The 16,637-nt window shown below is 35.2% G+C and overlaps 1 protein-coding gene across 9 annotated transcripts in view; it reads right to left on the bottom strand.

Moving 5' to 3' along the window:
• The window catches only part of TUT4 (terminal uridylyl transferase 4), a 131,388-nt gene that overhangs the window by 45,332 nt on the left and 69,419 nt on the right, over positions 1 to 16,637 (bottom strand). For all 9 annotated transcript variants that reach the window (XM_070368054.1, XM_070368051.1, XM_070368050.1 and 6 more), the window contains 6 exons: positions 15,537 to 15,663; positions 9,910 to 10,029; positions 9,518 to 9,730; positions 6,370 to 6,544; positions 3,686 to 4,386; positions 1,053 to 1,203 (listed from right to left, as the gene is read on the bottom strand). In XM_070368054.1, the coding sequence (XP_070224155.1) occupies positions 1,053 to 1,203; positions 3,686 to 4,386; positions 6,370 to 6,544; positions 9,518 to 9,730; positions 9,910 to 10,029; positions 15,537 to 15,663 (1,487 nt within the window). The remainder of the gene's footprint in view (positions 1 to 1,052; positions 1,204 to 3,685; positions 4,387 to 6,369; positions 6,545 to 9,517; positions 9,731 to 9,909; positions 10,030 to 15,536; positions 15,664 to 16,637) is intronic.

Below are 16,637 nucleotides of genomic sequence, written 5' to 3'. Positions count from 1 at the left end.
CGGGAGAATTATCAATAACCTCAGATATGCGGAGGACACCACCCTTATGGTAGAAAGTGAAGAATTAAAGAGCCTCTTGATGAAAGTCAAAGAGGAGAGTGAAAAAGTTAGCTTAAAGCTCAACATTCAGAAAACTAAGATCATGGCATCCGGTCCCATCACTTCATGGCAAGTAGATGGGGAAACAGTGGCTGATTTTATTTTTCTGGGCTCCAAAATCACTGCAGATGGTGACTGCAGCCATGAAATTAAAAGACGCTTACTCCTTGGAAAGAAAGTTATGACCAACCTAGATAGCATATTAAAAAAACAGAGACATTACTTTGCCAACAAAGGTCCATCTAGTCAAGGCTATGGTTTTTCCAGTGGTCATGTATGGATGTGAGAGTTGGACTGTGAAGAAAGCTGAGCGCCGAAGAATTGATGCTTTTGAACTATGGTGTTGGAGAAGACTCTTGAGAGTCCCTTGGACTGCAAGGAGATCCAACCAGTCCATCCTAAAGAAGATCCGTCCTGGGTGTTCACTGGAAGGACTGATGTTGAAGCTGAAACTCCAATACTTTGGCCACCTGATGTGAAGAGCTGACTCATGTGAAAAGACCCTGATACTGGGAAAGACTGAGGGCAGGAGGAGAAGGGGATGACAGAGGATGAGATGGTTGGATGGTGTCACCGACTCGATGGACATGGGTTTGGGTGGACTCTGGGAGTTGGTGATGGACAGGGAGGCCTAGCTTGCTATGGTTCATGGGGTTGAAAGAGTCAGACACAACTGAGCGACTGAACTGAACTGAAATAGCCACATATATCTAGTGACCATCAAACTAGAAGCACAAATCTAGAGTCTAAGGCTCCTTAAAAGCAACACTATGGACTCTGCATTCCCTTTGGCATTGAGTAGGCAGTTAATAAATATATGTGTTGGGTGTCTAAACTATTTAGAAGCTCTACTCAAACAAAATGTTAGCAAACTATTTTCAAGTAAAAAAATAAATAAATACCAAAATTAAAAAAAAATCTAGTCTCAGTAGCTCTAATAATAAAAGACTTACCAAAACATCTTTTACATACTAAATCAAGTATATCCCGAAATCGATTTGTCATTGGTGGTAGAGGTTTTAAATCAATTTTCCTGAAATCCTCTGGGCAATCATTTTTTGAATGGCCATCCTTTTTGCAGATGCTGCATACTATTGTTGGCGGCTATACAAAGGTTAAAAAAAAAATCTAATAATCAAACAAGCTATTGAGGGACTTCATAATCACTTACAAAGTAGTACAAAAAGAAACTAGTAACTCAGTCTGAAAGCCTGCACTTTCAAGAGGTTAAAAAAAAAAAAAGCATATTACTGAAATTCAGTATTAAATGTAAATAAACATACTTTGAGCCAACATTTTCTTCTTCACTAAAATGATATTACCAAGGATTAGATTTACCTGAAAATGAAGGATAAAGGAAATAGCAGGAGACACAAAAGCAACAGGTTATTTCAAAGAGTTTGATCAGCTCCCAAAATGAAATGTATGCATCCCATTTTAATCTATTAAGGTCCTTAACAAACTAGATTATAAAGAAAGTTCAAGTGGTAACTTTCATTTCACTCTAAACATTTTCTGTCTTTAGAGTCAATTAATTATAGAACCTAGACTAGTTGGTTCAATTTATTACATTAACATGGTACTCAAGAAAACAAACTAAAGGGCTGAACACTAAAAGTAACTATATACAAGAAACAATTCTTAGGCAATAATCACAAACTTAACTTTCAAACCCTGTCAATACCATTTTCAAATATATTCCAATGGACTACCAGACAGGGAACCAAAACAGTAAAAATTCAAGCTTGGAGAAAAAAAAAATATATGATTAAGGAAGAGCACTACTCTTTGCTTTATTATAATATGCTTAGGAACTTAGCTTCTTTCTCCAGGATTAGTCTGGACAGTTACCTAGCCAAATATACACAGAAATTTGTATTTGTGAGAATACTGTGCTCCTGCTGCTATCTGCTGCTCTGCTAAGTCGCTTCAGTCGTGTCCGACTGTGTGTGACCCCATAGACGGCAGCCCACCAGGCTGCCCCGTCCCGGGGATTCTCAAGGCAAGAACACTGGAGTGGGTTGCCATTTCCTTCTCCAATGCATGAAAGTGAGAAGTGAAAGTGAAGTCGCTCAGTCGTGTCTGACTCTAGCGACCCCATGGACTGCAGCCTACCAGGCTCCTCCGTCCATGGGATTTTCCAGGCAAGAGTACTGGAGTGGGGTGCCATTATCAGCTTAAAAACCTTTATAAAAATGACATATTTACCAGAAAATTCTAGAAATATGTTACAGATAAATACAGAGAGAAATAAAATTGGAGAAACAGTTACCCTAAGATAAGTTTCCAGGAAAAAAAAAGTATAAGAAATGTAAGCTGCAGTTATATTATTAAGAGGCTCTTCTAAAAATCTGCCATTTATTTCATCTTTTTAACAGTCCATTATAATGGCACCCCACTCCAGTACTCTCGCCTGGAAAATCCCACGGACAGAGGAGCCTGGTAGACTACAGTCCATGGGGTTGCTAAGAGTCAGACATGACTGAGCGACTTCACTTTCACTTTTCACTTTCATGCATTGGAGAAGGAAATGGCAACCCACTCCAGTACTCCTGCCTGGAGAATCCCAGGGACGGGGGAGCCTGGTGGGCTGCCGTCTATGGGGTCGCACAGAGTCGGACACGACTGAAGAGACTTAGCAGCAGCAGCAGCAACATGCCCTAAATACTACACCTAAACAAAATGGGACAGAGTACCCTTAAAAAGGATGAAAATACACATTTTAGTAATTAGGGTAAAATTTTTTAAGCTTGTTAATAAATAATTATTGATCAAACAATAAAACTTGATGACTTTTCAGGGTTTTTTGGTATTCTATTTGATTTATACATTATCTATATAATCATTTTTTCATACGAGGCGCTGATAATATGTTCAGTTACATACCCTGTACTTGAGGCAATGTAAAACTTAGCTAAAATTTTATTCACAAAGTAATTATTTTCTGTTACAAAGTAGCTTATTTTCTGTAATTCATCAAGTTAAAGTTCAGACTATTCCACTTTAAAAGTAGAAAAGTTAAAGACTCATGAGAAAAGTGCCAAAATCCAAAGAGAAGCTCAGTGGCAGACACAGGTTCTGAATTTTTTCTTTTTTTTTTTTTTGGTTCCTGACCTTACATAGTTTTAACTCAACTATCTTTAGTTAAGTTTATATAACAGCTCCTAAGCTTCATCAAAAACTTTAAAATACTATTAAAGTTTACACTGTGTTCTCCTTTGTAGAAGGAAATATAATCACACCTATAAAAAAGCAACAAAACTTAAAATATATGCTGCCTTTACCAAACTCACTTTTGTAACAAATCCTTTCATATATGAAAAAGTTAAGCACACCAACCAGAAAAAGAGTGCTTTTCAGGGTTTCATGTACATTCTTATAAGGCAAATACACAAAAAGTAAAAAAAAAAAAATATATATATATATATATATATATATATATACACACACACACACCACAATACCATTCCAAAAGCAGTCTAACATCACAGAAGCTATTTTTACACTTCTGAATCTAAAAACCATTAAATACAGAGTCATACAACAACCACAAAATCTTACAGAATGTTTAAAAACTGTATCCTACCTTGCCAGAGGTTAAAATAAACTTATCAAACACATAATATAATTCCTGGATGGGGTGGTTCTCATCATCATTAGGGTCAGAAGCATCTTCTGTAGCTTTGCAGTTGCAAGAGGTAGCAGATGTGTCAGTGCACACAATCTGATGTGAACTTTTTGTTTCTAAATCTGACCTACAGTCTGTACCAGAAGATTCATCTGGTTCAGGGGATTTATAATCAATGCAATTATACTGGCTGAAATCCTTTTTAAAACAAGTTTCTGAGGGTGCTAAAACATCTTGATTTTTAATTGATCTGGGCTCTAATTCACTGTTTTCACTGGTAGAAAGAGATGAAGATTCCTGTCCACGTTTAGCCAAATCTAGATCATTTACCAACAAATTATCAGCTTCAGTAATACATCGCTGTGATGTACATTCCATTTCATTGTATTTATCAGGTTGACCTTTTCCTGCATTTACTTTTTCTGTGCTTTCCCCAAGTAGACTGCAACAACTGGATGCCACAGTTTCAGTCTTCACTGGTTTCTTATTGCTTATTTTCCCCTTCTCTTTTTTCATGGAATCCACTGTAGATTTATTTCCACCCTTCTTCTGAGGACAGGCAAAGTAACGATAAGCTGCCCTGAATCTCTCTACAACATATTCATAGACAAGCTGGCTGTTCAAGCTCCGTGCAACATTCCTCTTGATTGAAAATGGATCTAGTAAAAAAGAAAATGGTCAGTAGCTAAGTATTTACTAACAAACTCCATTTCCAAGCTTATACGAACAGCTACATTGTCAGCAGAGTACGTTTCCCCACTCCCAGTGAGAGTTCCTGCTAACTGGAAATGAAAAAGCAGTGTCTTTCTTCTGTTTCTATCATAAAATAAAAAACTTAAAAAAAAGAGGGAGAAAAGAATAAAATAAGGTAATTAATGACAGAATGGCTGAGGAGGCCAACTTAGTAATTACAAAATTGCAGTGATGAAATTGGTAGAAAAGGCTATGCTAACATGTTTCACTGTACAGTCTTAGAGTGAAATTTTTCAAGCTCTGGGACCTATTTTATTAATAATTTTCATCTCTTGTCATAGTATTCTTTAGTTATATACTCCTTGCAATTTAAACAAATAATATACAACCTAAAACACTCAAGGATTCAAGTTATATTTTAAGATTAACTTCAGTAATAATCAGAAAATTAAAGACAGAAAGAAAGAGAAATAATAGAAAGAAACCTAAAAGTAAAGATTAAACCAAAATTTCAATTCTGATCCAGTCTAAAATGTCTATGCTGAAAATGCTTGTGACAACTGAATCCTCATTACTAGGAGCATAGAACAGAATTCTCAAAATGTTTATGGGTGTTTGGATTTTATAAGCCTTAATAAAAATATGCCCCAGGAAAAAAGAATGATGCCACCCAAAAGACAATACACATTTTCTCCACTACTGAAGATCATTAAGTAAAAGAATTAATAATAGGCCAGGCTTCATAATATTAAGATTGGGGCATCTGTTACTTTTCTTTTTACTGTTATCTAAATCCATAGGCTTTAAAAAGCTTTACCTAGCCTCTTTCCCTTTTCTAGGGGAAAAAAAGGCAGAGAAATTATGATGGTTGCAGACTTCAGATCTCAAGAGAGTAAAAGATGTGAGTGCATGAGAATATCTACAGGTCCAACTGACAATAGAGAAGGCATACAGAGGATGAAGGGAACAGAAGAATGTGCAGTCTAAACAGACTAATAATAAAATGATGACAGAAATTCAATTTCCTATCTATAAAAGATGAGCAAAATGTTGTAGAATTTAAATTTTTTTATTAAGAATTTGGAAGCCATATTATTAATATTCTTTACTATTCTTCAATATTTACTATTAATTTCTATCTTAATGTTCTTGAGATTTCATATGAAAGCTTATTTGTCAATATCAATTGTTCTTTTTTCCTTTAGCTTAGCCACATTTAACAGATGTACTTTACAAGACAATGAAAAACTGAGTTTTAAAATTTAACATAATTTTATGGCACAAATATATTCAAAGCTATCTTATTTATTTATATAGCTATTCTATTTTTCTATATTTTGAAATTTTTTACAATTAAAAATAAAGGCATGTAAATAAGCTAATAACCCTAGCCATTATAATATTTACAGACTGGAAACTTTCAAATAAGCATTAATCCTATTAAGCTATCATGGACTTAATAAAGAATTTATCCAAAATATTTACTGACAACCTGGTGGCATATAGTGCTACAAAGTGAAAGGGTAAAATTTATATATAATACTATTTTAGAAACAGATGAGGAGGGGGCTTCCCTGATTGTCTAGTGGTTAAGAATTCATCTGCCAAGGTAGGGGACATGCGTTCAATCCCTGGTCCAGGAAGATTCCACATGCTGTGGAGCAACTAAGTCCCAGCATCACAACTACTGAGCCAGTGTTCCAAGAGCCCATGAGTTGCAAGTACTGAAGCCTGCATGCCTAGACCCCATGCTCCCCAACAAGAAAAGCCACAGCTTCGCATCACAACAAAGAGCAGCCCCCACTCGCCACAACTAGACAAAGCCTGTGCATAGCAATGAAGACCTAGCACAGCCAAAAACAAATAAATTAATTTTTAAAAAAGAAATAGATAATGAGTAGCACACACACACAAAAATTCTCCAAATGAAATATAACATATCATCTCACCTTCAATGGCTATCCGCCTTTTAGGCCAGTTTTTGTTTTCTCTTGTTAAAATATCTTTTATTCGTACACATATGACATATTCCTCCAAAGCAAAATCCAGTGTGTAAAATTTTAGCAGCTCTAACCATAACTGTCCCAGGGACACCCGATTTGGTGTTTCCAATGTTAAAGGAGACTAGAAAAGAAAAAATACCTTTAAGCTTCACAAAACTATAGAATCACTTAATTTTCAATTTAAAAAGGCCTTAGAGATGGATCACCTTTTCAAAAACTGAGGCATAAAGGGGTTAGTTGCCAAAAAGCAATTTGTGGCACAGCTGGGAACACAGTGTCCCAGATTACTAACTCCTAGAATTTTGTGTTCTTTCCACTAAACCAGTGATTCTCAACCTTGGCTGCACATTAGAATCACACTGAGAGCACTAAAATTCACTAATTTTAGTTTGACCCCATTCCCATCTCCCATACCCTTTCCAAGACTATGACTTAATGGACAGAGATTTTTAAAGCTTCCTTTCTAAGTGATTCTCCTGTGCAACCAAGGTTGCTAACCACTGTATAACTACTATAACGCTTCCATTATAGCAATTACTTATAAAATCTATGTAAAGGCCCAGGGTTTTCAAAAGCTAATTCCTTCATTCAACAAACATTTTAGAACCCACTAAATCCATAGCACTGTGCTGCGGATAAAAGGAAAAAAAAAAAAAAAAAAACAGGAGCTGCCATGTAAACCATGCATCACTCACTCTTCTAAGTGCTACACATAAATAACTAATTCAACAACTATGAAGTTGGATGTGACTCAGGACCACGTGGGTCCATGCTGCTTATCATTACTGCATAGTGCCACTCAAACAAGATGAGGTCCTCTTTCACAGACCATTAGGAGTGGAAGAGACCTTTTAACATTTACAGTAAAGGCTGTAAGTTAAAATGGACCTCTAAATCAGAGGGGTCTTAACAGAAAAGGTAGTATCTAAATTCTGAAGGAATTAGCTAGATGAATGCTGACTAAAAGTGACCACTAAGGTATAAAAAAGCATAAAACAGTCATTCACTCATTCCATTCTACAACTATTCATTGAGTGCCTACTATGTGCCATGCACTGGGGATATACCCATGAAAAAAAAAAACCAAAGTTTTTTGCCTTAATGGAGTTTACAATCTAGAGTAAACTAGAAGATAATAAACAACAAACTTAATACGTAAATTACACAGTAAATTAGAAGAAGAAAATTGTTGTGGAAATAAGAAAAAGTTGAGTATGTTTAGTAAAGGAGATGGGATATGGAAGCAGGAGATTTCAGTGTTAAAATACAGTGGTCAGGATAGGACTTGTTGAAAAGGTTTGATTTGAAAAAGAAGAAAAAGTATTCTAAGAACAGGAAACAGAGCAAACACACTAAAGCAGGATAAAGTAGGAGTGTAAACAGTTTTAAAAAGAAAACTAGTGTGGCAGAGACAGAAGGAAACAGAGCTCATCAGTAAGCACTCTTTGGCCTTTATTCTAAATTAAATGAGGGGTAACTGGAGGGTGGGGAAGGAGAAGGGCATGATCTGACTTAAGTTTTAGAAGAACAATTCTGACTGTTGTGTTGAGAACAGACTATAAAATGGGGAAGGAAGGGTAAATTCAAGGAAACTTATGAGGTTGTGGTAGTAATCCAGGCCAAAGATCATATGGCTAGGATTAGGATGGTAACAGGGGAGGTGGCCAAACTGTGGATTTATTTTGAAGTAGAGATGACAGGATTTCCTGATAGACTTTGGATGGGGTATGAAAGAGAGAAGTAATCCACGGGATTGGATGAGATCATCAAGGGAGTGTAGACACATAAAAAAGGGGGATCAAGAACATTAAAGTGATTGGAGAGGAAAGGAGGAACCAACAAAGAGACTGAGGAGGAATAACCAGTCATGGGTGTGGTATTCTGAAAGCCAAGTTAAGAAATTTTTTAGAGAAGGAAATGATCAACTGGCAAATGCTGCTGACAAATAAAAAAAGATAAAAATTAAGAAATAACTATTGGATTTAGCCATGCAGAGGACACTGATGATATAAGTTTTGGTAGATTGATGGGGATCAAAGCCTGAGTAGACTGAATTACGAGGAGACAGAGAAACTGGGAAATAGTATACACAAACAATTCTTTCAAGAAGGTTTTCTTCAAAAGGGAGCAAGAAAATAGCTGGGAAGGGAAGTGGTAGCAAGATTTTTCTTTCAAGTGGGAGAAATAAAAGCATGTATGATCAATCGAGAATGAAAAATTGGTAACCTAGGATAGAATTGCTAGGGCAATGTTCTAAAATAGACAAGAAAAGATGAGACAAAATACACAAGTTGAGAAAATGACTTCAGACAACAACAGGGGAAGTTCCTTTATGAAAGCAGGCAGCAAGGCAGAATATGTGGGTACAGAGAGTGGGAGCTAGTGGTAGGAATGGAAGTTCTCTTTTCACTGCCTCAGTTTTCTTAGAGAATAAGCAAAATCATTAGCTGGAGTACTGATGGTTTGAGGAAAGGGTAGAAGGTAGTCTAGGAAAGTAGAAGACTTGAATATGAGTTTATAGAACTACATATAATTCAGTATAGCTAGAGCAATGATATCTGTAATGTAATTTTTGTAATAACATGTCTGTCTGCTTCAGAAGACTACACACTTTTAGAGGACATAATCATCCATGAATATTCATCTTGGGTTATCTAGCGCTCAAGATAATGCCAGGCACATAGCTGGTCCTTAATAAATGAATGCTGAATGATTAAATAAGCAAGCCACCCTCTAAAGAAGCATAAGGTCTTCATTATCCACCAATCTGGCAACATAATCAGTATAGTCATATACTAAAGCTTTGGTCACAGCCCATCTCTAAAGGAAAATTTTTCTATCTAAATGAAAAGGATACAAAGAATTACCTTGATATGATTCAAATAATACAAGTCTTTCAAAATGAGGTATGAATTCATTAAAGAATATTGGTACTGAAAAACTAAACCAGATCAACCCCTCACTTTACAGATGAGGAATATGAGGCCAAGAGGCTTACTTAAGGTCAGTCAATCTACTATTAAAATAGCTTTAATCAAAGGTATCAAAAATTCTACAGATAGAAAAGCCAAAAGCAAAAACAAAATAAGCTTACTTTGCCATATTTTTCCTTCCTGGCATTACTTTGGTTAGTTGTTTCTGTCTTCTTGGTATCATCTTTTGGTTGGTCTGCCTTAGCTTTGTTTTCCTCAGCAATTGAGTTTCTCTCAGTTGCACTACTTGAATTATATTCCCACTTCACAAACTTCTCTTCTACTATGCCCTTCAGCTGAAAGTCATCCATTCTTTTTGGGTCAAAGCCTTCAATCTATATAAAAAGGCATTCCAGATAGGTAGTGAAAAAATTATTAAAAGAAAAAAACAAGATGAACAAACAGACAAACCAGAAATCCAGCTTTAAATGTATGAACAGAGTACTCTGCAAGAGCAAACTACATACATACATACATATATACATACACATACATGTTACAAACTCATGCTTACCCAACTTCCAAGTAAGCAAGGAAGAAGAGGGGGTTTTCTTTGTTGTAGAAAAAACATCACCATTAAAGCAAAACAGTAAGAAGGGATTCCACCATCAGTTTGGGAGTCAATATAGCACAACTGCAAAATGAAGAGGGGAAAAAAGAACCACCATTTAACTTTCTTTCTGTTCCCCTCAAAATAAAAGTAGCTTTTATTTCCTTCCACAATCATCGTTAAAAGTTCAAATAATGAAAAATACAAGGAATTACTTGAAATCACACCACCCTGATTTATAAATTGGTATCAACTCATTTCCTTAGCGCATATGAAGACATATATTTTTTAGTTGAATGGAATCATATCACCCATAGTGCTTTTACTGTGGACATCTTTAAAAAATATTATTTTCATATTTCCCACTTCTGTCTCAATGTTAACAATCTTCTATGTACTCTTCCATGCCTTTTTCTATACTCAACCATACACAAATATATATATATTCCAATTTTCTATATAAATACAGGGAGGATTTTATCTTTTTTGTCACTGTTTTACTAAAATTGTGTATTACAGATATATCTCTGTATATTATAATTCTTCCTTAACAATGCACCAAGAAAGTTCCTGTTAGTCGATTGTGTGCTCAGTTACTAAGTCATGTTCAGCTCTTTGTGAGAGAGACCCTATGGAATATAGCCTTTCAGGCTTCTCTGTTCATGAGATTTTCCAGGCAAGAATACTGGAGTGGGTTGCCATTTTCTCCTCCAGAGGATATTCCCAACCCAGGGATAGAACTGTGTCTCCTACGTCTCCTGTGTTGGCAGGCAGATTCTTCACCGAGCCACCTGGGAAGCTCCTTAGTCAATTAGCATATGTCTAATGTATCCTTTTAAATGATTAAATTATAGACTATGGTCTGGATGGTTATTCAATAGTTCCCCACCCAAGGATTTTTACATTTGTTCCCAGTTTTTGCCACTTTTAAACACTACTGTAGTATTTATCCTTCTACATTTTCCTGAGTGCTGGTGCTCATTTCTATGCACTATATTACCAGGGAAGTGTTTGCTGGATTTTAAAATGTGATATATTTAAATTCTAATAGATATTATAATACTGTTTTCCAGAATCAGTGTAAAATTTCCTCTTTTCATCTGTAACAAGAATGTATACACATGGTTTCCAACACTAGGTGTTACCAGTTGCTGTTTTTTTTTTTAATTAAAATATAGTTGAATTACAAAGTTGTGTTAGTTTCAGGTGTATAGGTGTTATCAGTTTTTTAAAAATTTGTCAACAGGATGGGTGAGATGTAATATCTAATAATTACTTCAATTTGCATTTCCTTGATCCTACTAGGTTATGCAAATTTTCATGTATTTACTAACGATTTGAATTTGCTCTTTTCTGAACTATTAAGTCTTTTGCCAATTTTTCTGTTTTCAACAATACGTATCAATTTGTATGTGTTCTTTTTACATTATAGATAATAACCCTTTATATATGTTATATACATTTGAAAAATGTTATTTTTCCTAATCTGCTCTGGCATTATTTATGGTACTTTTATCCTATAAAATATACTAATGTTTATGTAGTTAAAGATGCTTATAGCTTCTAGGTTTCCTACCATGGTGAAAAGATTTCTCTAATCCACAGGTTATATACATATACTCTTAAATTTTCTTCTAAAATTCTGAATTTTCATTTAAGTGGAATTTATTTTTGCAGTGTGCTAAGGTCCAACATTATTTTCTTTAAGAAAGATACGTTGTGACAGCACCATTTATTAAATAAACCATTGTTTTCTCACTGAAATATTTTATTTTTTCATAGACTAAACTTTAATTTACACTAGGATTTACTTCTGGGCTTTCTATTCTGCTCCAGAGATCTATTTGTCTATCCCTATGCCAATGGTATATACTTGACTAAAGCAGTTTTATAAGGTAAAGTACATCTTCTTCCACTAGTTTTCTTTTTCTGAATTATTTTGGCTACTCTCAAACATTTATTCTTCCATACTAAGTTAAAGTATTATCTTATAATTTTTTTAAAAATTCTTGGTGATTCTAATTTAAACTGCTGTACACTCGAAAATTAATTTAAGAAGATTTTACATTTCAGGGATACCATCTCTCTATCCAAAAACTTAGTATCTTTCCATTTTCCAAAAATTTAGCAGTTGTCATCACTCAGCATTTCCCTTAATTCTTAACGTCCTTCACCGCTGCCAGTCCTACTAATAAAAGTTATCCCAAATCTGTCTCAGTTCAGTTCAGTTCAGTCGCTCAGTCGTGTGTGACTCTTTGCGACCCCATGGACTGCAGCATGCCAGGCTCCCCTGTCCATCACCAACTCCCGGAGCTTACTCAAACTCATGTCCATTGAGTCGGAGATGCCATCCAACCATCTCATCCTTTGTCATCCCCTTCTCCCACCTTCAATCTTTCCCAGCATCAGGGTCTTTTCAAATGAGTCAGTTCTTTGCATCAGGTGGCCAAAGTACTACAGTTTCAGCTTCAGCATCAGTCCTTTCAATGAATATTCAGAACTGATCTCTCTTAGGATGGACTGGTTGGATCTCCTTGCAGTCCAAAGGACTCTCAAGAGTATTCTCCAACACCGCAGTTCAAAAGCATCAATTCTTCGGTGCTCAGCTTTCTTTATAGTCCAACTCTCACATCCATACATGACTAATGGAAAAACCAAAGCTTTGACTAGACAGACCTTTGTTGGCAAAGAAATGTCTCTGCTTTTTAATATGCTGTCTAGGTTGATCATAACTTTTCTTCCAAGGAGAAAGCGTCTTTTAATTCCATGGCTGCAGTCACCATCTGCAGTGATTTTGGAGCCCCCCAAAATAAAGTTTGTCACTGTTTCCATCGTTTCCCCATCTATTTGCCATGAAGTGATGGAACCAACACAGGTCATTATCCTCTCCAGCTAATCTACCACAAAATCCTGTTCAATTGGTTCCCCATTACTACTCTTTACCCCAGAAAGACCTTCTCCAAACATAAATCACATCAAGTCACACACTGCTTACAAAACTCATCCTATGCCTTCCCACTGCAATTAAAATACAAATTCCTTACCACTACAAGTATCTGCCTAACCTCATCCACTACAACTTTCACTCTTACTCGCTTCACTCCAGCCACTCTTGCCTTGTTTTGCTTCTCAAGAATCCATTCTTACCTTCAAGACTTTGTATGAGCTATCCCTTGGATGCTACTCCCTCAGATGTTCAAGTGGCTAGTTACGCTGGTCTGAGTTTATATATCACATCCTCAAAGAGACTTCCCTGCCATCCAATGAAATGTCACACTCTTAACACACCATCTCATTTTAATGGCACTAAATTCTACCACATATTGTGTTAAATATTTGTTTACTGTCTGATTCTTCCACAAGTATGTAAGCTTCACAACAGAAGGACTCAGTTCATCCTGTTAGATGTTTCCAGCACCTAAGAACAGTATGTAGCACACAGGAAGCATTTAACAAATGTTTTCTTAATAAATAAATTTGCTCAGAGCCTGTTTTCACCATTCAATAATTCTCTTCCTGTACCTTTCCAATTAAATTTATTCCTTAGTATTTTATAATTTTTATCACTGTCATGAAGGTAATATTGTTCCCTATGTCTATTCTAGAAGGTTATTTTTATGACAGAGAAAAGCCACTGGTTTTTATACGTTTATATTGTATTTAGTCATCACAGATTCTAGTAGTTTTTAACCTCAATTTTCTAGGTATACAATCATATCATTAGCAAAAAGAACATTTTGTTTTTCCAGTATTTACATTCATTACTTTGTCTTCTTTCCTTGCTGCATTTTTTTAAAAAATCTCCAAAATAATGTATAACATCATTGGTGAACATCTCTGTAATATTCCTTATTTTAACACAGATGGCTTGAGCAATTCACCTTTTTGATGGTGTTTGCTTCTGTTTTGTTTGGGGGTTTTAGAAAATAGTCATTAAGTTCCATTTCTAGTTTACTTAAGAATTTTCTTTAAGGAAGAATATGCCTTATCAGCATCTATGATGTTAATTCCACTTCAAACTGTTACTATAATACATTATGCTACCAGATTTCCTGAGATTAAACTATTGTTATATTCCTGAAATAAACCCTACATGGTCACAATATATTAGCTTTTGTTACAATGGTATCTTCCATATATTCCACTTGCTTATATTTTATTTAGACTGGTTCACCTCTCCCAGTCACTTCCAAGGGTTAAAAATCTTTCTGAAGAACTAGTTCATGTATTCAACAAATATTTATTAAATGCCTACTCTGAGCTGGCACAGGAAAATGAGAAGCATTGGGACCAGCCATGAATAATGAAACAGACTAAAATTCCTATCTCACAGTGCTTATAATTTCACAGAAGAAAACAGATTATAAACAATACATGAATATATGTATGGCAGGTAGTAAGAAATGATATGAACAAATTAAAAAAGGAAAAGGCGGAGAGAGTGACGCTATTTTATACAGGGTGGGCCATGAAACTCTGGAAAGATGAAATTTGAGGAGAAACTTGAAAAAAAGTAAGAGAGTGAACCATTCTGGATATGTGGAAAAAGTTAAAGTTGCTCAGTTGTGTCCCACTCTTTGCAACCCCATGGACTATAACCTGCCAGGCTCCTCTGTCCATGGAACTCTCCGGGCCAGAATACTGGAGTGGGTAGCCATTCCCTTCTCCAGGGGATTTTCCTAACCCAGGGATATGTGGGGGTAAGAACATTTTAGATGAAGGGAATAACAAACACAAAGGCCTTACGTATGAAGACACCCCAACTGTAGGCTTCTGATAGTTTCTTATTTTTTAAGTTGTTCCACTCAGCTGGTTCTGCCCCAACTATGGGGAGATTCCTCCAATCAAAAGTTGAGGCAAAATATTTAAAAAGAACCCTCTGTCTGTTTTTGTTCTCAAGTTATCACTCCACCACTATCCCTTTAATTCATCTTCCTTGTGTAAGACAGAGAATTTACTCATCACTAGTCTAACAAGTAATGAATACTGTACTGACGAACAGTATACAAAAAAGCTAAAATTTCTCTCTCTTGTCATTTGGACTGATACTGGTAATTACCACTCCTTGCTACCTCCAAGGGTAGAAAGGGGGAGCAGAGGGGGAATCACAGCCTTTAATAATGTAAGTTAATTCTAATTTAGGAAACTCAGATACCTAAATCTTAGCAGTTTCCCGTTCAAAAACTGCAGCAGGTTATCAACAATTTAAGAGGAAAGAGAATAATATTCTAAGACAGAAACTGGAAAAAAAACATGCAAACATAAGAATCTTAACTTGCGTAACCATATCTTACAACCTTACAACTTTAACTTACAGGAAGAGTGAAAACCTAAGTCTAGATATAAGAGAATATTTCTACATGGCATAAAAGAGAATGAACTATAATAATCAAAAATCTAAAATCTCTAAATAACTCTACATGCCTGTGAAACTTTATTTTCATTCCATTATCAGAACCTGCCATACCACTTTCTGTCCAGCACAGATAACTATTTTGTCCCCACAATACTATAATTTATATTATGTATTTGTGTAAGAAAAAGCCTTAGTTATCTAAATATTAAGTACTTTTCCCTTCTGTTCCACATACCTTAGCCCAATAGCGAAAGGCTAACACCAAAGGAGTAAAGACAGGTTCCATTTTGCCAAGAGCAGCAAGCAAATCAGTAGTGAGGCATGCCATATCATTTCCTGCACTCACTCTACAAAGTAAACCACTGTGAATGAAAAAGAAACAAAGTTCACTGTATTAATACCTTAAAAAGCAGAATATTTCAAATCCTGTGGCTATACTTTCCAGGTACCCATAGTTAACACCTAAGAAGTCATAATAAAAAACAAATATTTTAATAAACTTACAGCTAACTGAAAACTATGTATCATTTCCATCAAGTTCCATATAAATTAAAGATGTTTTATCTGTTCATTTATACTTCAGAAAAAAATAATCTTAAGTAATTAGTACTTAAAATCATGAAAAATTAATCTCAAAAGCTGCATTATGATTAATCAAAATTTGATTTATATGAGGGGAAAGACACTGATCACATCAATGTTAAACAATGCAACATATCTTCCTAGTCCATTCTTTTTGCTTTGCATATAATAAAAACAAAATATGAAATACTGAACTAGCTATACTTCTTAAATCTAATTTTTACTGTCTAACTTTTAAGATTTTATTGTTAGGCTATTTCCAGATTAGAGATTAGAAAGAATTTATCTATTAATCCACAAGTAACGCTTATATTTAAGTGAAAGTAAGAGATACCTTAAACAAAATTATAGCAGAAACATTTTGGTGACAGGGAGAATGTGACTGAGGTTGCCACAAAGGCAATTTAACACAATGTGGTAGAAAAATCACTAGAAATCGTTAATACTTCTATTCCAGTTCTAACTTTCCCCTGAATAATTTGAATTTGGATAAATCACTTACTCTAGGTCTCAATTTTCAAATTTAGAAAATAAGGAAGTTGAACTAGATCTTCATAGATCCTTCTAGCTTTGAATAAGAAAGCACAGTAATCTTAAAATACAAGAAATAATGATAAATAATCAATAAAAGAACACTTTATTATTTCTGTACTGTTTCCATCTCTCCCACATTGGTCTCAAATAGGATTATTTTAGTTTCCTTTATCAAAGGTATGTTGCTGTCTCAGTCCTATAAATATCCAAACAGAAAGTC

Source organism: Bos mutus, chromosome 3, assembly GCF_027580195.1.
Source record: "Bos mutus isolate GX-2022 chromosome 3, NWIPB_WYAK_1.1, whole genome shotgun sequence".
Taxonomy (NCBI): domain Eukaryota; kingdom Metazoa; phylum Chordata; class Mammalia; order Artiodactyla; family Bovidae; genus Bos; species Bos mutus.
This window is presented reverse-complemented; position numbering and strand designations above follow the sequence as displayed.